Source organism: Rana temporaria, chromosome 3, assembly GCF_905171775.1.
Source record: "Rana temporaria chromosome 3, aRanTem1.1, whole genome shotgun sequence".
Taxonomy (NCBI): Eukaryota; Metazoa; Chordata; class Amphibia; order Anura; family Ranidae; genus Rana; species Rana temporaria.
Window position 1 is genome coordinate 237,445,190 of NC_053491.1, and position 25,572 is coordinate 237,470,761.

General features: G+C 43.9%; 1 protein-coding gene across 3 annotated transcripts in view; it reads left to right on the plus strand.

The window, feature by feature from the left end:
• The first annotated feature begins 1,709 nt into the window (after positions 1 to 1,709).
• FBXO38 (F-box protein 38) overlaps positions 1,710 to 25,572 on the plus strand; it is a 108,727-nt gene continuing 84,864 nt past the window's right edge. The window contains exons 1-7 of one of the 3 annotated variants that reach the window (XM_040344500.1): positions 1,711 to 1,827; positions 11,401 to 11,527; positions 13,319 to 13,477; positions 16,794 to 16,927; positions 19,668 to 19,831; positions 24,005 to 24,170; positions 24,257 to 24,394. In XM_040344500.1, the coding sequence (XP_040200434.1) occupies positions 13,353 to 13,477; positions 16,794 to 16,927; positions 19,668 to 19,831; positions 24,005 to 24,170; positions 24,257 to 24,394 (727 nt within the window). In that variant the 5' untranslated portion in view covers positions 1,711 to 1,827; positions 11,401 to 11,527; positions 13,319 to 13,352. Of the gene's footprint in view, positions 1,828 to 11,400; positions 11,528 to 13,318; positions 13,478 to 16,793; positions 16,928 to 19,667; positions 19,832 to 24,004; positions 24,171 to 24,256; positions 24,395 to 25,572 lie in introns of all 3 variants that reach the window. The other 2 variants (XM_040344501.1, XM_040344499.1) reach the window with 2 other exon arrangements.

A 25,572-nucleotide genomic window follows, 5' to 3' on the forward strand; every position in this document is an offset into this window, starting at 1 on the left:
CTTCCGATTTTTTTTTTTCTGTCGTACGAGAATTTTCATGACTTTAATAACCTATTCAATTTCTACTTGCGACTAATAAGTGGAAAAAGTCGTACAATATTCGGATTGTGTGTAGGGGCCATTAGGCTTCATTCACATGTGTGTACCCACGCAAAGGACTGTCTTTGTCCGCACATGTCCCCCGTCATGTCTATCGGGACGCAGTGTCTGCACAGTAACAGCCACGCAGGTTCAAGTGTTTGCTCTCAGGGACATACATTCACAACCGAGAGCAGCCGCTGTGTCTGCGCAGACGCTACATCCTGATAGACATGAATGGGAATATTTACACACGGATGAACAGAACACCTCAGCTGGCCCTTCGCACAGATGTGCACTTGTGTGAATGAGGCCCAAAGGGAAAGGTCACTACTCCTTTAGTAAATGAGGCTCGAGATTTCTGTGCTCCTTCCATAGTCTGTCTACTCTCCACTTATATAACTCATGCTTCTATCTCTGTGTATCTATGCTCCTTCCATAGTCTATCTACTATATACTTATATACCTCATGCCTCTATCTCTGTGTATCTATGCTCCTTCCATAGTCTATCTACTATATACGTATATACCTCATGCCTCTATCTCTGTGTATCTATGCTCCTTCCATAGTCTATCTACTATATACGTATATACCTCATGCCTCTATCTCTGTGTATCTATGCTCCTTCCATAGTCTATCTACTATATACTTATATACCTCATGCCTCTATCTCTGTGTATCTATGCTCCTTCCATAGTCTACTATATACTTATATACCTCATGCCTCTATCTCTGTGTATCTATGCTCCTTCCATAGTCTACTATATACTTATATACCTCATGCCTCTATCTCTGTGTATCTATGCTCCTTCCATAGTCTACTATATACTTATATACCTCATGCCTCTATCTCTGTGTATCTATGCTCCTTCCATAGTCTACTATATACGTATATACCTCATGCCTCTATCTCTGTGTATCTATGCTCCTTCCATAGTCTATCTACTATATACTTATATACCTCATGCCTCTATCTCTGTGTATCTATGCTCCTTCCATAGTCTACTATATACTTATATACCTCATGCCTCTATCTCTGTGTATCTATGCTCCTTCCATAGTCTATCTACTATATACTTATATACCTCATGCCTCTATCTCTGTGTATCTATGCTCCTTCCATAGTCTATCTACTATATACTTATATACCTCATGCCTCTATCTCTGTGTATCTATGCTCCTTCCATAGTCTACTATATACTTATATACCTCATGCCTCTATCTCTGTGTATCTATGCTCCTTCCATAGTCTATCTACTATATACTTATATACCTCATGCCTCTATCTCTGTGTATCTATGCTCCTTCCATAGTCTACTATATACTTATATAACTCATGCCTCTATCTCTGTGTATCTATGTTCCTTCCATAGTCTATCTACTATATACTTATATAACTCATGCCTCTACACATTATTATTATTCTATCTCGTCAATGACAATCTGCTCCCATCTCAGCCCAGTCGCAGCTCTTCCGTTCCCTGCAGCTGAGCTGAGGTGACCAAAACAGCAGCGACCTCTTCCTAACGAGGAAGCTCTTCTCTAACCAATCCTGCCGCCGCTGGCTCCCAGCTTCTCTACCATTGGCTCGCCCCTGGAAGGTAACAGATTGGCTGTGTGGAAAGAGAGGGGCGGAGCTGAATCAGGAAGTGTTTGTCTGGGCATCTTTCTAGCTGTTTCCGGTACACAGAGGCTCAGCTGCTGGACGGCCCGGGGTTCCCTGTATACTGGAGAGTTGTGACCGGGAGGTAATGGCAGAGCACGGGCAGGGGGTAGGCGGTTGGAGCACGGTTATTATGGCTGGGCAACGGTGGTAGAGCAGTATACTGGTAATAGGAACGTGACTGCAGCCCTGGTATGGATCCTCAGGAATATATTATAGCCGGTATAGATGGATTTAATAAGAATGTGTGTGAGTAATACTTCCTGCAGCCTCCTACTTATATAATGCTAGGATTTCCATTAGACACCATGGGCTCTCCTATATTGTGGGTGCCAGCCATTTAGAAGTATGTGACGGTTCTAAAGTGACCCTGTGATGCTGGCTTCCTATTAAAATGCTTTTTGCCTGGCTGTATCTGAAGTTGAATCACTGACCTGAAAACACCGTGGAAATGAGTGTTGTAAAAGTGTCACAATTCCTGATGTCTGTGCTAATTCCTGGCCAGGGACTCAAACCTGGAATGGCAGCCAGGCAAATAGCATTTTCAGAAGAGAGAATCAGCAATGGCAGTCTCCGTGAGGCACTAACAGCTTTTGTTTAAAAGCTGAGCAGGCAGATGGCTGGTCTGTGTCCGTTTTTCGCTCCTCTGTGGGCGGTCAGTGTAAATGGACCCTCTGTCTGTTTACACCCGACTGCCATATGATCCATCACGTAGATCAGTGGTCTCCAAACTGCGGCCCTTTGCTTGCCTTTATCTGGCCCTTGGGGGCACTATCCCTCCCACTGATACGAGACACTATTCTGCCATCTGACACCGACAATGGAGAACCATTTCTCCCACTGACACAACTAATAGAGCACTATTACTCCCTATGATACCAGCAATGGGGCACTATTCCTCCCCCCAATATCAGATGTTTACTAACAATGATGCCAGGAAAATTTCCACTCCCACTGGCCAAAGTCCGGCCCTCGAAGAGTCTGAAGGACAATAAACCGGCCCTTTGTTTAGAATGTTTGGAGACCCCTGACGTAGATGGATGGGGAGCGAGTCCTTGTGCATCACTCTTCTTTTTATTGGATCGGTTTCAATGCCAGTCTGTGTAAATGGACGGATACTCCGTAGAGGAGAATGCAGGGTTAAATAAAAATTGTGTTTATTTTTAATAAAAAAATAAAAATAAAATTTTATATATATATATTCATATGCAGGAGCCTACAAAGCACTGTACCAACAATCAGTGAATCGATGGTGCATTGTCGGGGCTCCTGCAGACATTACCTGAAGCTATCTGCCTGTACCTTGATAGACAGTCACTGAGCTGGAGGAAGTCCGTACAAGACCATCTGGCTCAGTGGCAGACAAGACTTGTGGTTAATCGCACTGTGACAGAATGATGCGGGTGTAGCCCCACACAGCCGGAGTCACTTTAAATGTGACAGTGGCTGTGGGGAGAAGAACCCCGCCCGCTCTCACAATGAAAGTGGCTCAGAGGGTGAGGGGGCTGGTGATTACCAATATATTACACTCTAAATACATGTAGCGCTACCCCCTCAGGAGCCGCTGGTTGATTTGGGATCGGCGTATTGAGTTACCTTGGTGTAGTGTCTAGGGGTGAAGGCAGTGAGTAGAGCAATAAGCGAATGTCCAATCTACAGATAAGATTTTCTGAATGCTTTTATTTCTTGGCCCAACACGACCAACGTCAACTTGAGGTAGACAGAAAAGGTTGATGAAGTAAAGGAACTTTGCGGTATCAGGCTTTGGATAGAAGGAAAGCAATCCTGTTTTCTGCAGTTACATCAAACGTCGCCACTCTAGCCAGAGTGGGTGAAGTGCCCCCGGACAGACCCCTGCCACAGACCTGGTAGCCGGAGCGTCACTTTAAGGTTGCTGGGAGGAACAGGCCTGGCTCTGATTGGATTAAGATTCCAGTTGAGGCCTCTGCCACAGGCTCAATGCTGGCAATGTGAACAGCAGAGCGAATCTTCCCAATAAATCACGTTAGGGTCACCGTCTGACAGTTTCAGCGTACCTGTCAGTATTCGGTCACCAGATAACCTGCCTCCGGGTTTTCCTCAAGCCGATTCCCCACCGAACGGCATACAGCCTGGGAACTCCTCAGTAGAAGGGGGACCCAGTCAGTCACTGGGGCCCCTTTGTGGCATCAGTTGCTCTAGGCCAGGAGGGCCCAGAGTCAGGAACTCCGCGTAGCGCGTGACCCCAGGCCAGGTGGGCCATAGTGATGGGGCCCGCGATGTGCGCACACCCTAAAGGTGGGTGCCGCACCCGGAACCAGAAACCCGCGAAAAACCCAGAACGGCCTCCGCCACAGAAATACTCCCTCAAAGCACGCACAGCGAGGCCCAACTCCTCTCATTGGCTGCTGGGAAGATTTTTAGAGACATCTGTGCGGTGTCCTGCACAGGCGTCTACTGAAATCCACAAAAGTGGTACAGAAACTACTGTTTGCAAATGGTGTGGCGCTGCAAAGTTGGTGTCGCACCGATTTGGACAGTTCCATTGCGGGCAATGGCCGCTGATTTGGCATGCAATTTGACATGTCAAATCGCATGCCAAATCACATCAGTGTGAACCAAGGCTTAAAGTATATAAAAAAAAAAAAGGTACTTTTTTTTTGTTTTGGATAGAGTGGAGAAAAATTAGAGAGCACCTATCGGGTGGTTGCTGCTGTCTGTGACCCTCTCTACTTGCCCGGTTTACCATTATCACTGAAAACAAAAGAAACATTTTGGTAGTAGAGGGGAAATTGTACAATAGGGGGCACTAGTTCTGGTAACCCCAATGACACATGAACACACTCACTTTTGAAGGGATTTCTTCTCATTTCCTGTTTTTACAGGAAGTGAAGGGGAATCTCCCCAATGAGACACAAGTGTAAAAACACTGTGTAGCTTTAAAATTTGGAGTAGAAGTGCAATATCTGTAGACCAATCGCAGCTTTCCCCATTAAAAAACTACAATTGGAAGAGATCAGCACTGTCCTGCCTGTGATCTTGGAGACCCCATGCATTGAGTATGCTTCCGGCATCACTGGAACGCACACTCTCCCTTATTCAAGAACCTTATGTAGCAGTACCCCCATGGGGGGCTTCTAATAGACTTCAATCATCTTACCAGCTGTTTTATTAAATGGAGACTCGCACAGTATTGAAGAAACAGTTCAAATATGTTTACTGTATTGGTGAGAACACAAAATGGGTATATCTCAACTTTGTCAAATCCAAAGAAACACTCTTGCACACAGATGGTTATATACTGCTCAAAAGAGCACAATAATGATGAAAAGTTCCTTTAACAGTGAATGAACACACATACCGTATTTGCCGGCGTATAAGACGACCCCCTAATTTTCCAGCCAAAATTGTGGTTTTGGGATCTACTCACCGTATAAGACTACCCCTTCCTACTAGTCATGCCTTGCCTCACAGTGCCACCATTACATGCCAGACTGTGCCCCATTACATTACATTACCCCTCCATTGTGCTGTTCTCCCCGTCCGCGGTCCCCCTCGCTGTGCCCTTACCTTATCCTAAGACATGCAGAATCTCGGCCGTACTGTACGTTTTTTCAAAAGCCTTCTGTTCCGTGATAGGCAGAACAGTCAGCTTCCCAGGAGGCACTGTGTTCAGTGTTCACCTATCACGGAAGCCCTCTCGTCCGAGGACGAGAGGGCCTCCGTGATAGGCGGACACTGAACACAGTGCCTCCTGGGAAGCTGAGTGTTCCGCCTATCACGGAACAGAAGACGTAGGAGGTGCGGCTTTTGAAAAAACATACGACCGCGATTCTGCATGTCTTTAGGATAAGGTAAGGTTAGGTTACCGGCTTATAAGACGACCCCCGACTTTCAAGAAGATTTTAAGGGGTTAGAAAGTCGTCTTATACGCCGGAAAATACGGTAATTAACCTGATCACAGAAACCTATGTGAATAGGATAGCAGATAACTGGAACCATAGCTTCTGTGTCAGATTTCTCTTTTCTGCCTCCTCAACTCACAGGCTATTAAATCTTTCACAATATACAGACTATTATATTCAAATTGGCTGGCTCCCTTTTTAGATGAAGTCCAATGCAATTAAAGTAAATGGGGGGGGGGAGGATAAAAAAAAAAAAAAAAAAGGTAAAAGGGTACTCCTTCAAACTAAAGTGATCCTTGATAACAGGGTGTAGCAAATTTAGAACTATTAGGTTATCCTTGTTGTATTGTAATTTCCTTTGATATGATCCCAATGCTGTTATCTAGTATAGCTACTAGAATTAAAGCAGAGCTCCACCCTAAACTGGTCCACAGCAAGGAAGATGCAATGGTGTCCGCAGAGCTCCCTCTGGGTATAGGTGTCCGGCTCCCCACTGTGTAAGATAGGGTGACCAGACATCCCTGGTTTCTGGGGACAGTACCCGGATTGAGGACACTGTCCCTGGACCAAGTCTGTCCCCGGATTGGATTTGAACAGGGGCTGGGGCAATTTCAAAGACAGTCGGTGTAGAATAACAAAAAAAATAATACAAATTTCACACCGCCGCTCCTACTAGCCATGGGGGGGGTCTATTTCATTCCATGTTCTGTGCCCCTTTCTGATGGCCATGTGCTGGTTGGAGCGGAGGGAACGTTTTTTTCAGTTTCGGGCACATGCCCATTCAGCTCCGCTCGCATGTTCTTCTGCCTTGGCTCAAGTCCCGCCCAGTCGCCTGTCTGCTTATTTCCTTGCCTTCACTGGTGGAGTGATCTTTCTCTGCTCTCCACCCTGTAGTAGCCGGGAGCCCCGGAAAGTAAGACTTGACAGGCTGCAAAGTGGGCGACGAGGGGCAGAGAGTCGCTGATTGCCGCCATTACTAGTTAAAAAAAAAAAAAGTCCCCGGATTTAATTTTAAAAACTGGTCACCTTAGTGTAGGGCAGTGTTTCTCAATTCCAGTCCTCAGGCCCCCCCAACAGGTCAGGTTTTCAGGATTTCCATTATTTTGCACAGGTGATTTGATCAGTTTCACTGCCTTAGTAATCACCACAGCCTTTTCATCTGAGGGAAATCCTGAAAACCTGACCTGTTGGGGGGGCCTGAGGACTGGAATTGAGAAACACTGGTGTAGGGTGAAAGATCCTTGCAATGATGTTAAATTGTAAAATGAATGCAAACTTTTACACTGGGGTGGTACACTTACAGGATGTTGGAAAAAGTCCTGCAAGCAGCATCTTTGGAGCGATGTATACGCTGCCCTTGCCCATTGAAATCAATGGGCACCGCTGCCGAAGCTCCTGCAAAGCGCTTCGGTAAGGGCGCTTTTCGGGAGCATTTAACCCTTTCTGCGGCCACTAGCGGGTGTTGAAAGCGCCAATAAAACAACAGTAAAGTGCTGCTAAAACTTTACCTCTAACGCGGCCGCGCTGAGTGTAAAAGGGGTCTAAAGCTGAGTACGCCATTCCCTTATTCCCTTTTGCCCTGACCTTGCCTACCCTACCCCACCCTCCACTTTCACAGATTCATACTTCCTGGAGGGTGGGTTAGGTCAGCATAAGGGGCATTGCAGATGTATATATGTGTATGCTTTTTTTTTTTTTTAACCCCCCCCCCCCCTTTCTTTTAAGTGATCACATTCCATCTGTTCTCAGCTGCATAAGAGCTGAGGGGAGGAGAAGCAACTGTACACTGAGCTTCCCAGCGATATGCTGTGCAGGAGGTGTGTGTCAGGACAAGTCTGATCATTGGAGGAGAACGCACTGAGCTCCCAGCATAGCTAGAGAACTAACCACACTGTGTTCCCATTCTTAGTGTGGTCAGTTTTTAATAGGAAAGCAAGGGGACTAGCAGGAACGCCAGGGATTTAACACAAAGGAAGCAATACAAAAAGAACAGGATACGTATTCATACACGTACATGGTACAGAAGGCACATATCGCGAATATGAAATCTTGGGGTAACAAACACTTTAAAAAGAAAGTATGCTTATCATTGAAAACCTCTGTTTGTCTTTAGGGAAACTTTCTTTCATTTCGTAGATGCAACAATGAGTGAGAGGATGTTTCTCCAAAGTGAGGAGCCCCCCCTTAGTTTTCGCCAGAACAGGTGTCTCTATTGGAAGATTTTCCCCCAATCTTTTTTTGGTGATAACTTTAAAATGTAAGCATCTCCCCTCTCATCTCAGTAACCATAAAAAAAAAAAAAAAACGCAAAACGCTGGCGCCAGTGTTTTTTTAGCAGTTTTTTTTTTTTTATCCATTGAATATAAAAAAAAAAGCTACACTTAAAAACGCTGATTAAAGCTATTGCAAAAACGCAAAAAAAAGTTGAAAGGCTCCCTGCAAAGCTACTGGCTTTTTTTTTTTTTAAAGCTTTTTTTTTTTTAGCTTCAGTGTGCATGGAGCCTTAGGCTTTGGGTTGATTGAGGTTCGCAGGAATTCTATTACTTTCTTGCCTGAGTTTTGTATTGGGGAGGAATCTGCTATAAATGGATTAGCAGAGCCCTGAACTATTCAACGATCAGCTGTGAAAGTCTCTACCTATCGGCTGTATGCCCAGGCTTCACTGCAGTGTTAACCAGGTAGAGAAAATCTCCTAACACGATCTAAACGGTATATAAAGTCAAATACAGCAGATATACATGTAAAACTTATGTAGGGGGGATTTGTTTCATCTCTGTGTATCATTGAGGCTGTTCACTTCACTGGGTGTATGGAGGGTTTACATCCATTTTAATATTTTAAGAAAAATATATCCACTTTGCCCCTGAAAGATTTGACCCCCCTTCATGACTAGGCCATTTTTTGCTATGCAGCACTGTGCTACTTTACCTGACAATTGAGCGGTCATGCAATGCTGTACCCAAATTTAATATAATATATATATATTTTTTTATACACATCGTTTTCTTTTAGTGGAATTTGATCATCACTGTGTGTGTGTGTGTGTGTGTTTTATTATATATAAACTAAACATATCTGAATTTTACTTTTTGCTATAAAACATCTCCAATAAATTTAGGCCAAATTTTTCTGCTACCTGTTTTTGAAAAGAAAAATATGTAGAGATCTATATCTATTTGTGCATTAATTGGTTTGCATGAATATTATAGCATGGTATAGATTGGAATAATTTTTTATTCATTTTTTATATAAAAGTAATGGTGGCAATCGGCAACTTTTATAACAGGAACTGACATCACCAGTGACATTAATACAGTGATGAGTGCTAAAACTATGCACTGGCATCCGCTGATCAGCTCAGTGATTCACAGACAGAGCTCTGTGATGCTAAGCAGGGAAAAAAAACATCCCTTGGTAAAATCAGTACACATTAACACTTTCTAGGCACACAGTTAACCCTTTGATCACTCCCAATGTCGACCCCTTCCTACCCAGTGTTGGTGGTGATCAAAGGGTTAACTGTGTGTCTAGAAAGTGTTAATGTGTACTGATTTTACTAAGGGATGTTTTTTCCCCCCTGCTTAGCATCACAGAGCTCTGTCTGTGAATCACTGAGCTGATCAGCGGGTGCTGGCAGTCAGTGGCCGGACCTGCTGATTGGCTTGTGCTGTAATGAATCGCCGCAAATATGGGTGGGCGGCCATGTGCCCCTATCCAGAAGCACTGATCATGTACTAGGTACGTGATCCAGCGCAGAAAGTTGCCGCCGTATATGAAAGTTGTGTGTTCGTTCGGCAAGCGGATGTATTTGCTGGAGTAGAGCTTTAGAACCAGGTGTCAGGTTTATGACGCTGTCTGTTACAAGGAGTCACTCTCTTTGTCCCAATGATCATTATCACTGGAAATTATGGGAACATCTAAAATGTTGAGTTGTCAAAAGAAAAGGAGAAGAGGGGAAATACAATGGGGACACTTGTTCCGGTGACAACTGTCTAAGAGGGCATTGCCTCACTTTGGAGAGATTTCCTCTTAATTTCTGTTGTGACAGAAAATAATATAATCTCCCTAATGGGACACCAATGGCAAAAAAAATTGGTAACTATTCCCTACTCTATCCAAAACGAAGAAAAAAGTGTAACAAAAGGTATGGATATTTTATGCATGATTACACTGGTCCAGGTTGCACCAATGTAACAAGGTTTATACCGTACCTCAGGGTTCCATAAACCCCAGGTTGCAATGACGAGAAATGTTGTCCTGGCTGCACACACCCCGCATGTGATGTTACTTCTGAGTCCCTGTTGATCGTTTCCCTGGCCAGGAAAGAATGTAATGCAGTGCGATGTGCATTGCATGACACTCAGTGGAGCACATAGGAGACATGCAGGGTCTTTTAGATCCTGTATGGCTCAATAAAGAGAACCTTTCACCAAAATGGGGGATAAAGTCTCCAAGGTCAGGGGTTGGCAGGCCGCACTTGGCCCGCTGCCCCTGAATGTCCGGCCCGTCAGTGCCGTGATTAATTCATGGGCACCAGGCCCGTGGATGTTTGACGCTGCCCTCTTCATTGGGAAGCGGCTGTCAGGGATGAGAACTGCTGGGGTTTACTTTTTCATTAAACAGCAGGTATAACTGCAGGCAAGTGATTCATGTGTTTTTTACTGAAATATATACCTTTGGGATATTATCGTGTGACATAAAGTATTGGAACTTCCACTTTTTTATGTTTTTGGGTGTCTGCTTTCAGGAAATATATAATGTGTGGGAGTTTATAAAATTTTCAGGCCTAAATACATTTTTTAAACTTGTGCAAAAAATCCAAGAAACTGCTCTTGGCTGCGAATGGGATAAAGTTCACGAATATGTTACATGTTTTACCCGTAAACGTTGTTCGCAAAAAATAAAATAAAAATCCTAACTTTTTTAGCTGGCTCCTACACAGGGTGGATTTAAAGTGGAGTACCCCCCCCCCCCCCAAAAAAAAAAATAATAATCTTAAAATAAATAGAAAAAAAAATGTTTTATACTCACCTGAAAGGGCGGTTGCTATGCGAAAGTAGCTCTTCTGCCTCGTCCTCCATCGCGGTATCTTCTGGTGAATGGGGTGCGCTGCCTTCTGGGATCTGTGTGTATCCCAGGAGGCAGCCACTCACTCACATAGCGCCGCGCATGCACAGTAGGAAACGAGGGAGTAAAGCCGTAAGGCCTTTTTCCCTTAGTAAGGATGGGGTGCCAGGACCGAACCATCGCCGTCGGGGGACCGACATCACGGGCGACTAGGACAGGTAAGTGTCTTTATTAAAAGTCGGCAGCTACAGTGTTAGTAGCTGCTAACTTTAAACAAAAAAAATAAAAATTGCGGGTGGAATTCTGCTTTAAATTAATGATTTAAAAAAAAAAAAATGCTTTTGGAGTAAAAATCTATTTAAAGATTTTTAATATACATTAATAATTTAGTTTATTCAGCATGAAATGGAGCTTAGTTATGTAGCATGAGGCTGTATATTCTGCAATATTTGCATTTTTGGTAAACTCGTCCAAACTCTTGCATTGATGCATTCATGCAATTTCACAGTAACCATGAGATAAAACAAAGTTCAGGGATATTCCTCTAGGTACACTACAAACTTATTGAATCGGTTCTAATAATGCTGTTTTACTAATCTGACAGCTTATTAGTCGAAGTCGACAACTTTTATTTTGTTTGAAAATGTTTAAGATTCTAACTACCAGCAAGAATAAGTCTTTACGTTTAAGAGCACTTGTCATTTCAGATCCATCATGGCAGCGCTTGTTAGCGGGCATCCACTCACCTGCTACAGCCACGTCCTTCACCTCGTTACTGCCACATCACCAGCCGTCTCATTAAAGTGAATGGGACTGTCGGTGAGTCAACAGCAGGTAAGAGGAGGAATTGCTGCAGGACAGAGATGATAGTTGCTCTTAAAAAATTAGTCAGTTTTTACTAGCGATTTGAAATTTGTTATTTAAATCAAATCCACCCTGCTCCTAGATTCAAAGCAAATTTGTCAAGCCCTGCCATCCCTGACCAGTGCCTCTGCAAGGCACTGAAATAGACTTTGCTACTCCTGTGGGCTCCACTTGCTTTCGAGTCTTGTGCCAAGTGGTGCCTTGTTGCATTTTCTGAAGTAAAGGAAAGTGATCTCTGGATGCTGTGGAGAGGCGGGATGGTAACCTCTCCAAGCTGGACTAGCATAACCATTTATAAAATATCCATACATTAAATTACTCTTTTTAAATGTCTCAAGACCTGGGTAATTTTGACTTTAAGAGTTACTCCACTTTTGTTGAGGGGGGAATAAAACAATCCCATCTAGGTGATCCGTGTACCTTGCAAAGAATTTTAACAAACTTTGTTTTAGTTCCCTACCTGTTTCTGCTCTGAGCTGTGAATCTCAATGGGAGGAACTTTTCATTATTCAGCTGATGCACTTGCAGTGTTCTAATGAAGAAAGTGCAGGGCCTGCATCCCTTTAGAATTAACCCTTTGATCTCAACAACATTTTTCTTGCAGAGGATGCCTAAAATCTGACTTGTATCTTTGTGCAAAGTTCTGGGAAAACGCGTCGTATCTTAATTTGTGATTCACAAACAAGATACGACGGCATTTGGCTAAGATCCGACTGGCTTTATGGCTTCGTACGCCTTCGGATCTTAGGCTGCAATACTTCGGCCGCCGCTGGGTGGAGTTTGCGTCGTTTTCCAGCGTCGGGTATGCAAATTAGCTTTTACGGCGATCCACGAAGATACTCGCGTGCGTTACGTCGTCGCAAGTCGTTTTTTCCCGTCGCAAAGTTAAGCCTGGTTTTTCATGGATTAACTTTACACCAGCCATGTTAACCACTTAAGCCCCAAGCCTCTTTTTCAGATTCGGGATTTACAAGACTAAAACAGTTTTTTTTGCTAGAAAATTACTTAAAACCCCCAAAAATTATATATATTTTTTTTGTAACACCCTAGAGAATAAAATGGCGGTCATCGCAATACTTTTTGTCACACCGTATTTTCGCAGCGGTCTTACAAGCGCACTTTTTTTGGAAAAAATTTACTTTTTTGAATTAAACAATAAGACAACAATAAATTTGGCCCAATTTTTTTATATATTGTGAAAGATAATGTTACGCTGAGTAAAATGATACCCAACATGTCACGCTTTAAAATTGCGCCCGCTCGTGGCATGGCGTCAAACTTTTACCCTTAAAAATCTTGAAAAAAATCTTGACAAGTTCAAGGGAGATAGTACAGTTAAAAGTGATATGGTTTGTGTTTGTTTTAAAAAACAAAAACATGCTATACTTGCCTGCTCTGTGCAGAGGTTTGAACAGAGCAGCCCAGATCATCCTCTTTTAGGGTCCCATGCCGGCATCCTGGCCCCTCCCTCCTGCCAAGTGTCACTGAAGCAAGCAGCTTACTATGGGGGCACCTAAGCAGGCTCGCTCTCGAGCCACTGCTTGGGCTCGTTCTCTTCCTTTGGCAATGAGAAGGGAGAGCCGAGTCTCTCGTACACATCGCTGGATCATGGTGGGGCCCAGGTATGTATTGAGGGAGCTGCTGCACAAGGAATGCATGAATTGTAGAAAAAAAATGAGCCTTTGATCTGGTATCTGTGTGATTCTCTATCTTGTGATATTGCTGCTTCTTCCTATATTTACATTTATTTTTACTTTGCAGTTTATGAAGTGATTCCTCATCTTCGGTTTTTAAGATGGGGCCTCGACGAAAATATGTAAAACCATGCAAAACAAATGCTGAAAGTGTTGAAAATAAATCCAGCGATCCTAAAGATTACATGAACCAGCTATCCCATGAAGTGCTTTGCCATATATTTAAGTGAGTAGAGTAATTGTTATAACTTAAAAATATGCTCTACATCCCTTCTGCACCCAATTCTTAGCAACAGAGCAAGTTAGTTGTTTATAGTCACTGTAAGAAAAAGGTCTGTTTCAGATATGTGCATATGTCAATTTTTATGAAACTTGCCAGTCCAGCTCTAATTATGCTACAGAAACAGAACGGTAATAATAATTGCTTATGGTCAAACCTGAAACGCCTGTCTGTCGTGCACTTGAACATTAATCATACAAATTATACAGGGAATAAAGTAAGTTGTAGTGCGATGAGTTTATTTGCCTGCAGATCTAGTCACTGTACTGGCATTCTTTATCTGATCATTGTTAGAAATTGCTCATCAATGGAGAATGTTTTCAACCAAATGCAGGTTGATTTTTGAAGATTTGTAACATTTCTGCCTTAAATGGATCCACACCTAACCACCAGCTGATTGTTTTTATTAAAGCACCGCTACTCACTTTTCAAATGCCTTGTATTATGATAATATGTTTCTCTTTACCAGTGTTTATTTTGTGCATTAGGCTCCTTTCACATTGAGGAGTTTTTTCAGGCGGTACAGCGCTAAAAATAGCGCTGCTATCCCGCCTGAAAAACTCCTTCACTGCAGACTCAATGTGAAAGCCTGAGGGCTTTCACACTGAGGCGATGCGCTGGCGGGAGACAAAAAAATCTCCTGTCAGCAGCATCTCTGGAGCGGTGAGAGGAGTGGCATGTATACCGCTCCTTCACCGCTCCTTCCCATTGAAAACAATGGGAAACCGCGGCAATACCGCCCACATTGCGCCTCTATAGAGGCGCATTGCGGGCAGTATTAACCCTTTATCGGCCGCTAGCGGCTGGTTCCCGCGGCAATCCCGGCGGTATAGCGCCGCTATTTTTAACGGCGTTATAACCGCCACCGCGGCTCCCGCCCCAGTCTGAAAGGGGCCTTACTGAGTAATTGAGTTTTGGGCACTTGCAAAACTATTTGCTGGGGTTGATTTACTAAAAATGGTGAGTGCAAAATCTCATGCAGATCTGCATGGAAACCAAACGGCTTCCAGGTTTTTTTTTCAAAGCTTAATTAAACAAGCTGAAGCTAGAAGCTGATTGGCTACCATGCAGAGCTGCACCAGATTTTGCACTCCAGTTTGAGTAACTCAACCCCACTTTGTCATAAAGTACCGTGTTTCCCCGAAAATAAGCCTGGGTCTTATATTAATTTTGGCAACAAAGGACACAGTAGGGCTTATTTTCGGGGTAGGTCTTGCCATGTAATGTGCTGTCTTCTCTCCCCCTCTCTCTCTGCCTAACAGGAATCCCTAGTGTAAACTGAGTTAAAATGCTTGTAAAATCCTATAATACACTCTATTACAGTAGTATATAATGTACAATGTGTGTGTTTCTGTAATATAATTGTGCCAAATACCTTCGTTATAGCGCTTCTGTGACCCGCCGGAGCTCTCTTCCCTGCAATTATATTACAGAAACACACACATTGAACATTATATACTACTGTAATAGAGTGGATTATAGGATGTTACAAACATTTTAAACTAGGGCTTATTTTCGGGGTAGGGCTTATATTGCAGCCCTCCTGGAAAATAACGCTAGGTCTTATTTTCGGGGTAGGTCTTATTTTCGGGGAAACACGGTAGTGGAAGTAACAAATGTTTCCCAGGATTGCACACCAGTGTAGTAAATCACAAAATGGCTTCATCTGGCTCTCCACCCATCAGGAAAGCCCCTCTAACATGTTCACCTACGCTTAATCGTAGAGGCAGATGTCGTCATATCCAGTGGTCTATAGTCATCATAAGCCAACAAGTAAGTTGTAATACAGACGGGTCTTTAACCACTTGCTTACTGGGCACATAAACCCCCTTCGTTCCCAGGCGAAATTCCAGCTTCCGGCACTGCGTCGCTTTAACTGACATTTGTGCGATGTGGCTCCCAAACAAAATTGACGTCCTTTTTTCCCCACACATAGAGCTTTATTTTGGTGGTATTTGATCACCTCTGCGGTTTTTATTTTTTGCGATATAAACAAAAAAAGAGCGACAATTTAAAAAAATATATATATATTTTTTACTTGTTGCTATAATAAATATCCCAATTTTTTTTTTAAAAAAATAATTTTTTTTTCTCAGTTAAGGCCGATACGTATTTTTCGACGTATTTTTGTAAAAAAAAAAAAAAAAAAATCGCAATAAGCAACTGGTTTGCGCAAAAGTTATAGCGCCTACAAAATGGGGAACAGAATTCTGATTTTTTTTTTTTATTGGGACTGCGATATTGCGGCGGACGTATCGGATGCTTTTGACACAAATTTGGGACCATTCACATTTATACAGCGATCAGTGCTATAAAAATGCACTAATTACTGTATAAATGTGACTGGCAGTGAAGGGGTTAACACTAGGGGGTGAGGAAGGGGTTAAATGTGTAGCCTGGGTGTGTTCTAACTGTGTGGGGGGAGACTGGGGGAGGTGACGGATGCTGTGTCCCTATGTACAAGGGACACAGATCGGTCTCCTCTCCTCTGACAGCACGTGGAGCTCTGTGTTTACACACAGAGCTCCATGTCCCTGCTCAGTTACCGACGATCGCGTGTACCCGGCGGACATCGCGGCCGCCAGGCACACGCATCGGCTTCCCAACGATGCGCCGGGACAGTGTTTACCCGCTGCGCGCCCCCCAGAGGCGCGCGCTGGTAATGCACTTGAAATGACGTCCAGTTGGCACCTGAGAGCCGCGCTGTTGACGTCTTTTGTCAATAGCGCGGGTCTCAAGTGGTTAAACCACACACTAGCGTCTGTTCCACAGTGTCATCTGGCTGCCTGCTGATCAAACACCAGACAAACTGACTAAATCTCTTCCGGCTCATAGAATCACAATACCGGAAGAGCAGCAGCAAAGCAGTGGAGAGCAGTGATGCAGCAAAGCTGTAGGGGTGTACAAACACGCAGCAGTACAGAAATGGGTCCATCATCTAATGATGTCTGTTTTATTGGGATTAGGCACCAAGAATCATGATTTCAGATTTTGCCTTCAATGCCACATACAAGTGGAATCTGACTCGGCAGCACAACCATTCGAATATTGTAATTGAGTATGAGGACATTTGCATTTAAAATAACAGACTTTAATCTGCTGAGCAATTGCCAGTAAAAGGTTCTACTGATGCACAGCATGTTTAAGAATTTGCTTCCGTTTTGTCCTAGAAGTAACTGAAATGATTAACCCTTCCAGTTAACAAATTTTGTTTTTGTGAAATAATGTTCAATATCTAACAGAGAATTTGTTCTTTTCATAGATACCTCCCCCTGCAGGATATAATGTGTATGGAATGTTTGTCACGGAAACTGAAAGAAGCCGTGATTCTCTACCTACGTGTAGTCAAAATGGTAGACCTTTGTGCTGGACGTTGGTGGGAGTATATGCCTACAGGTAAGTGCCTTCATATAGTGTTCTTTAAAGCCCATGTTTAACCACTTGCCGCCCGCCAATGACAGATTGACGTCGGCAAAGTGGTTGTAGAATCCTGACTGGACGTCATATGACGTCCTCAGGATTCTATGCCGCTGCGCGCCCCCGGGGGCGCGCATCGCGGCGATCGTTGTTGCGGGGTGTCAGTCTGACACCCTGCAACACCGATCTCGGTAAAGAGTCTCTCACGGAGACTCTTTACCACGTGATCAGCCATGTCGAATCACGGCTGATCACGATGTAAACAGGAAGAGCCGTTGATGGCCCTTCCTCACTCGCGTCTGACAGACGCGAGCCGATCGGCGGCTCTCCTGACAGGGGGGGTTCGCGCTGATTGTTTATCAGCGCAGCCCCCCCTCGGATCGCCACATGGACCACCAGGGATGCCCACCCTGGACCACCAGGGAAGGGCAGATGAAAAAAAAAAAAAAGCATTTAAAAAAAAAAAAAAGATGCCAATCAGTGCCCACAAATGGGCACTGATTGGCAACATAGGTAAATCAGTGTCGCCCCACATTGTCCATCAGTGCCACCCCACATTGTCCATCAGTGCCACTCTACAGTGTCCATCAGTGCCACCCCACAGTGCCCATCCATGCCCTGTGCCGCCCATCTGTGCCGCCCATGAGTGCCCATCTGTGCCGCCCATGAGTGCCCATCTGTGCCGCCCATGAGTGCCCATCTGTGCCGCCCATGAGTGCCCATCTGTGCCGCCCATGAGTGCCCATCAGTGCCGCCCATGAGTGCCCATCAGTGCCGCATACAAGCGCCGCCAATCAGTGCCACCTCATCTGTGCCCGTCAGTACTACCTAATCGATGTCCATCAGTGCCATCTCATCGGTGCCCATCAGTGCCGTCATATCAGTGCCCGTAATTGAAAGAGAAAACTTACTTATTTACAAAAAAATTTACAGAAAAAAATAAAAACGTATTTTTTTTTCAAAATTTTCAGTCTTTTTTTAGTTGTTGCGCAAAAAAAAAAAAATCGCAGAGGTGATCAAATACCACCAAAAGAAAGCTCCATTTGTGGGGAAAAAAGGACGGCAATTTTGTTTGGGCACAGTGTAGCATGACCGCGCAATTGCCATTCAAAGTGCGACAGTGCTGAAAGCTGAAAATTGGCTTGGGCGGGATACGTGCCCTGTATGGAAGTGGTTAACTAAAAAAAAAATTATATGAAATATAGCACAAGGAACATTACTTGCCTTTAATGAGATGTGTCCCTTGTGCTGCTTTTGTCCTATTTTTTTATTTTTTATTTATTTTTTTCCAAATCTTCATCTTCTGATGCCCTGCCCCATCCTGTTGCATTCCAGGATGAGGCGGGGCTGATGGCACAAAGGTGTACACAGTGTCTGCAGGAGCCTGGCAGTGCATTTGCGATCTGCTACAAAAATTAAAAATATGTATTTTATATAAATTGTATATTTTTATTTCTTTTAACGTGGTTTGCACATTTTGGATCCAAACTTTCTCTACCTGCCAAGTAAACTAGTCTGCTTTTTGTGAGTAGTCTTTGAAATACTGTAAATAACGTAGATTACAAGAATATGTTCTCTTAGGAGCTGGGTGCACATATTTTAAGTTATACCACCTTGAGTTCATCTGACTAAATCTTTGGGCGCAAATTCCTAAACCTGAAGAGTGTCTACATGACTTGTACACATCCTATGTCCAGAAGTCGGGTCCTTTCAGAAGAGGACTCATGTCCTCTCGGGGAGGGGGTCCATTTGGGGACCAGCAATCTTTGATTCCATTTTTCCATTTTAGGGCTGACTCGGGAGTTTATCAGGTTTCACAAGTTAGGGGGAAAAAAATGGCTAGAAGGGTAGGTTGGAGGTGCGTGGGGATAAAACATTTTTTTTTTTATTTTTTATTTTTTTTTTAGCCTGGAGCAGGGCTTTAAAAATTCCCAGAAATTCTATCCATATACAGGCGGTCCCCTACTTGCAAACATCAGACTTGAACAACTCCTACTTACAAAACGGAGGGAGACAACAGGAAGTGAGAGGAAATCTACCCCTATGAAGGGAAATTCTTTCCTGTGAGGCCCCGTACACACGACCAAGGAACTCGACGTGCCAAACACATCGAGTTCCTCGTCGAGTTCAGTGTGGAAGCCGCCGAGCAACTCGGCAGGCCGACTTTTCCCATTGACTAACGAGAAAATAGAGAACATGTTCTCTATTCGGCCCGACGAGTTCCTCGTCGGCTTCCTCGCTGAAAAGTGTACACACGACCGAGTTTCTCGCCAGAATCCAGCTCCGACCGAGTTTCTGGCTGAATTCTGCCGAGAAACTCGGTCGTGTGTACGGGGCCTCAGAGTTAATATGGGAAAAAGGGGTCTCCTCTCCACTGATGCTTTATCACCAATCCTTGTTTCCCTAACAATCCAACATTTTCAAAATCCAATTGTCATTGGGACAGGAAGTGAGGTGAATTCTTCTAAACGGGGGCACAGACAGCAAAACAAATGCTACAGGGGTGATAACCCTTCCCTATGATATCCAAAAAGCCTAAAAATAGATTTTTGTGCTGAAGCTAAAAAATGTACCTGTTCTGACTTGCAAACAGATTCAAGTTAAGAACAAGCCTACAGTCCCTATCTTGTTTGTAACTCGGGGACTGCCTTTAATTGTTTTGTGTGTTCTGTGGCAGATGGCATTGTTGAATTGCGCTTTCTCCCTATATTTTTGGTAGGTTTTACCGATTCAAGTTTCCTGAAACTGCTCAAAAAGATGCCGGATATTGAACAACTTTATGGCCTTCATCCAAGGTATTTGGAAAGACGCAGAGTTAGAGGCCATGAAGCCTTTAGCATTCCTGGTGTATTAGAAGCTTTGCAGTCCTGCCCTAATCTTCTGGTGAGTGCTTCTTTTGTCTCTCTATTGTGAAGTCTTCTGCTATTTTAAGTTGACACACTATTCTGTAATTTTATGTAGTCCTATATTCTACGTAGCTCATCCTTTTATAGACCTATAACGGCATATCACAACCAATAAAAGCTTTGTCTGCCTAACTTGCCGTGTAGCAAGCGCAAATATGCATCTCTTCAGTGTTGTTGCTGTCATCTTTAACCACTTGACCACCGGGCCTATTTTGGCACTTCTCTCCTTCATGTAAAAATCAAAATTTTTTTGCTAGAAAATTAATCGGAACTCCCAAACATTATATATATTTAGCAGACATCCTAGGGAATAAAATGGCAGTCATTGTAACTTTTTTTTTTCTCACACAGTATTTTTTCAAACTCCTTTTTTTGGGAAAAAAACGGTTTCATGAATTAAAAAATAACAAAACCGTAAAGTTAGCCCAATTTTTCTGTATAATGTGAAAGATGATGTTACGCCGAGTAAATAGATACCTAACATGTCCTAATGGCGCCAAACTTCGGTACTTCAAAATCTCCATAGGCGACGCTTGAATTTTTTTTTTACATGTTACTATTTTCGAGTAACAGAGGAGGTCTAGTGCTAGAATTGTTGCACACGCTCTAACGCACGCGACGATACCTCATATGTGGGGTTTGAACGGCATTTACATATGTGGGCGGGACTTGCATGCCTGTTCGCTTCTGCACCCTATGGCACATTCTTGCATACCTGGAACTAGCCATGCTTCAGTACGCCACCAAGTGGCAAGCTTACGGTATTATACACATAATGCAAGTTATTGATGGCTGCCCTTTTCTGCTCTGCAAACCAAATTTGGTCTACCTCACCATATAGATTATTACTATTTGCAATTACGGCATGCTGTGACGGCTCAGCATCCCCCCCTGATTTTTTTTGTTTTTGTTTTTTTGTCTTACACCTACCCTGGTGTTTCATATGATGCAGCAAGTCACGTTCACTAGGGGTTTTATTTTTAATTGTTACTCGCTGCTGCTTGGGGCTTATTTGAAAAAATGCCCCTGTAAAGCTAGAATGGGAACCAGATGTGGGGGAATTGACAGGAGATCAATGGGAGGACGCTATGAAGACAGTCTGTTAGAACTCCCTGAACGTGTTGCAACACCTCTCACAGCTTTATACATTCGAGTTCATTATACTCCTCTCAAACGTCATAAAATGGGCTTACTGGTGTACCCTCTTTATCTTAAGTGTGGAAGGGCTCATGGTAACCTGATTCATATCTTATGACATGGATGCTGGGACACCGTCCTTGGCACAATTAATGAGGCTTAACAATTACAATTTTATGTTTTGTCTTGTATATTTGGTCCCCACAGGACTGGATTACTAACATGAGTACCACGACTGGCTGGCAACTATCCAGGGGGTATTCCTTGTATCGGAGGGACAGGGAGGGTAGAAGAGGGGGAAGGATGTGCCCTTTGTCCATGGCAAATTAGTTTTAATGTTGAAAAACAAAGTAATGTACTTGGGGCTAAGAATATGAACGCAAGTTACAAACAAGGGTGAGAACCTCTGGGGGATTGCAGGGTGGGAAAAGATCTGGGGGTCCAAGTAGATGATTGTCTCAGCAATAGCATGCAATGTCGAGCTGCAACAAGCAAAGCCAGCAGAATATTGGCATGCATTAATAAAAAAAGGGCATTTACTCAAGGGATAAAACGATAATCCTGACACTTTATAAAATCCTGGTTTGGCCACATCTGGAGTATGCTGTCCAGTTCTGGTCACCAATCCTAAAGAAGAATGTGCTGGAACTGGCAAGAGTCCAGAGAAGGGAGACCAAGCTAATAAGGGGATTGGCAGATCTCAGTTATGAGGAAAGACTACACACTTTAAACATATTCTCCCTGGAGAAGAGACGCTTGGAAGGAGATATGATGGCGATATACAAATACCTCAATGGTGAGACCAGCATAGGGAGGAAACTTTTTCAGTTTCAGGGAGTTTAAGCAGACGGGCCACTCCAATGAGATTGGAAAGGAAGCAGTTTAACCTTAACCACTTGACCACTAGGCATGTAAACCCCCTTAATAACCAGACCAATTTTCAGCTTTCGGTGCTCTCACAATTTGAATGACAATTACTCAGTCATACAACACTGTACCCAAATGGAATTTTCGTCCTTTTTTTCACACAAATAGAGCTTTCTTTTGGTGGTATTTAGTCACCGTTGGGTTTTTTATTTTTTGCGCTATAAAAGAAAAAAGACTAAAAATTCTGTAAAAAAAAATAATTTTTCTTTGTTTCGGTTATAAAATTTGGCAAATTTAGTATTTTTTCTTCATTCTTTTGCATAAATGTGAAAGATGAAGTTACGCAGAGTAAATAGATACCCAACATGTCACCCTTCAAAATTGCACACGCTCGTGGAATGGCGCCAAACTTCGCTACTTAAAAATCCCCATAGACGACGTTGCAGGGTATTGTGGGAGTATTGTGGGAGTATTGTGGGAGTATTGTGGGAGTATTGTGGGAGTATTGTGGGAGTATTGTGGGAGTATTGTGGGAGTATTGTGGGAGTATTGTGGGAGTATTGTGGGAGTATTGTGGGAGTATTGTGGGAGTATTGTGGGAGTATTGTGGAGTGTGGCTGGTACTGCAGAGTATTGCACAGGGAGGGATCGATGGCTGGATCTGTGACTGCATGTGTCACAGATCCAGCCCGCAGCAGCAGCAGCAGCTGCTGCTGCTTCCGCTCTCTCCCCTCTCCTCTCTCACACTGTACCGTTCGGTACAGAGAGGAGAGGGAGGAACCGGCGTCATCACATGACGCCGGTTTGTTTACTAGTGATCACTCCGTCATTGGACGGAGCGATCACGTGGTAAACCGCCGCTATCAGCGGCGATTTACCGTGATCCGTGATCAGCCGGGTCCGGAGGAGACTCCCGTGTGCGCACCCCACAGGGCGCGCGGGAGCGCGATTCTAGGAGGACGTACATTGACGCCCTCCTAGAGTTAAGCAACCGCCTTGTAGACGTATTTCGTCTATAGGGCGGTTGCTAACTGGTTAAAGGGGTTGTAAAGGTCATTTCCCCCCCCCCCCTCCTAAATAGCTCCCTTTACCTTAGTGCAGTCCTCCTTCACTTACCTCATCCTTCGATTTTGCTTTTAAATGTCCTTATTTCGTCTGAGAAATCCTTCCTGTTCTTCTGTCTAACTCCACACAGTAATGCAAGGCTTTCTCCCTGGTGTGGAGAAAGCCTCTTGAGGGGGCAAGCAGGAGGGTCAGGACACTCTCTACTTTGCAGACAGAGAAAGGAGCTGTGTGTTAGTGGGCGTCCTCACACTCCTGCTCACCCCCTCCCCCCTCGAGGCTTTTTCCACACCAGGGAGAAAGCCTCACATTACTGTGTGTAGTTCTAGACGGAAGAACAGGAAGTGAGGATTTCTCAGAAGAAATAAGGACATTTAAAAGCAAAATCAAAGGATGAGGTAAGCGAAGGAGGACTGCACTAAAGGAAGCTATTTAGGGGGAAAAAATCCTTTTAAACTGCATAGGGGTTTTTTCACTATCATGGCAGTAAGGATGTGGAACTCTCTTCCACAATTGGTGATGTCAGCGGCAATTATTGATGGCTTCAAAAAACTTTTAGGTGGGCATCTTGGCGAGTACAGTATACAGGGATATGATTTTAGATGCGAGCACACACCCACACAGGTCAAACTGGATGGACTGGTGTCTTTATTCAACCCTACCAACTATGTAACCCTTGGATAATATGTTTAATTGAACAATGATCTTTATTTGTGAATTTATGATGACTAAGCTGAGGAAACATCTGTATTTTTCCTTTGTAAAATATTGCTGATTAATTTTGTGTGCTTGTATATTCAATTGGCAGATATTTTGATGTATACTGTTTTTAGTGACAGTTGCTCAAACCTCCCTTTTTTTTTTCCTCTGCTTTTTAATTAGCTTTTTTTTCTTTTTAAACCCTGTAATTTTGCTTTGAATGGGCAAGGTGACATGGTTTTTGATTAGTGATGAGGTTGACAGATGGTGTGTGCTTTTAGAAAGAAATCGGAAGCTAAATATCACAGAACAAATCTGTTAAGTTTATATTAGTTCCCTGTGTTTAATGACCACTGTATCACAGATTTGCTATGCTTTTACTTAGGGTGTGGAGACTTCACATCTGGAGCTTGTAGAAGCTATATGGACATACATGCCACAGGTGCATATTTTAGGGAAATTTCGAAATCGAAATGGGGCTTTTCCCATACCACCAGAAAACAAGCTGAAAATACCGATTGCTGCCAAAATTCAGACCTTACATTTAGTAGGTAAGCGTTAAATTGATCTTTGAAATTATGATTATGTGTGTATTGCATATTTATTAACCCATTGTCCCTTTTTATCCCATGAAAAGGAGTAAATGTGCCTGAAATTCCTTGTATCCCAATGCTGCGCCATTTATATTTGAAATGGGTGCGCTTAACCAAACCTCAGCCTTTTAAGGACTTCCTGTGCATCAGTCTGAGAACATTTGTAATGCGAAATTGTGCTGGTAAGGTTTTTCTTTTTATGTTTACATAGAGTAAGTTGTCATGTTGGTGCTTTTATAGAGTACATGTTCAATGTTCACATTAGTTCTTCGTACAAATTCTATGATTAAAGCCAAACTCCAGATAGCTAAAAAAAAAAAAAAACATTTAATTGTTGTCCACCCCCTTGCAATATAGTACACTGTAGAACTCAAACTGAAAGGTAGAACCGGCACTGGTTGCTGTATGCACGTGTGCTGACCAGGAACATGCTGCCAGGAGGAGAGGGCAGAGTCTGCATAGGATGGGGGTGGTTGTGAGGGATATTCACCTTGGACCGCACTCAGGATCAAGTTCATTTTCTCAAGTCGTCTTCCAGGACGGCACCTTGAGAGTAGACTGGCTCCACCTGACAGGAAACACAATCAGAAAGAGGTTTAAAAGCCCCGCCCCTCCCCGTGCAACTCAGTTATTGATTGTGTTTCCCACCAGCGAAACAGTTTGTTATTTTTTGTCAGACCTAAGGCCTGGGGCTGGTGGTCCCCCTCCGGGTACTGAGCAGTGGGTCCTGGGAGGCCGTCCCTGCCTCAGCTAAAGGTGTAATGCCTGTCCCGGGGGGTTTTCCCCGTGTGATAGGGGGGGGGGAGGAAGATTGCAAACAATACCCCCCTTCTTTCCTTTCTATAGGAATCCCTGGGATAGTGGCTATCCCAGTACTCCTATTTGGCCATGTTCCCTCTCCTCCAGGACCCCTTACCTGCTGGGCGGGTGTGAGGGCTTCCTCAGCGTGGCTCCGGTGTACTGTCCTCCCGGGGACATTTTCGAATGGAGCCAGCAGTCGACGCCGCGTCACAGGCGGCGCGCGGTGATGACGAAGCTTCCGGTCTTCACCAAAATTGCGGCCGCCAGCGGCGTCGGCTCCTCGCTGTTCTCACTGCAGCAAGGAGGAGAGTGGCGCCTGCACGACTTCGCTATGGAGCGCGAGGATCGTTCGCTAGCAGCCGCTGCCGAGGACACCACCAAGGGTGAGTCTGCCTCAGAATGTCAGGGGGGCATATTGGACTGGGTCCTCTCCTTCCCCCCCCCCCTCCTCTCACACTTGTATGTATGGACTGTGATATATTTTTTCTCTCCCCTTACAGGGGAGGAGGTTTCTGCCCAGGGGGAAGCTGCTAATCTCTCCCTAAAACACACTTCCAAA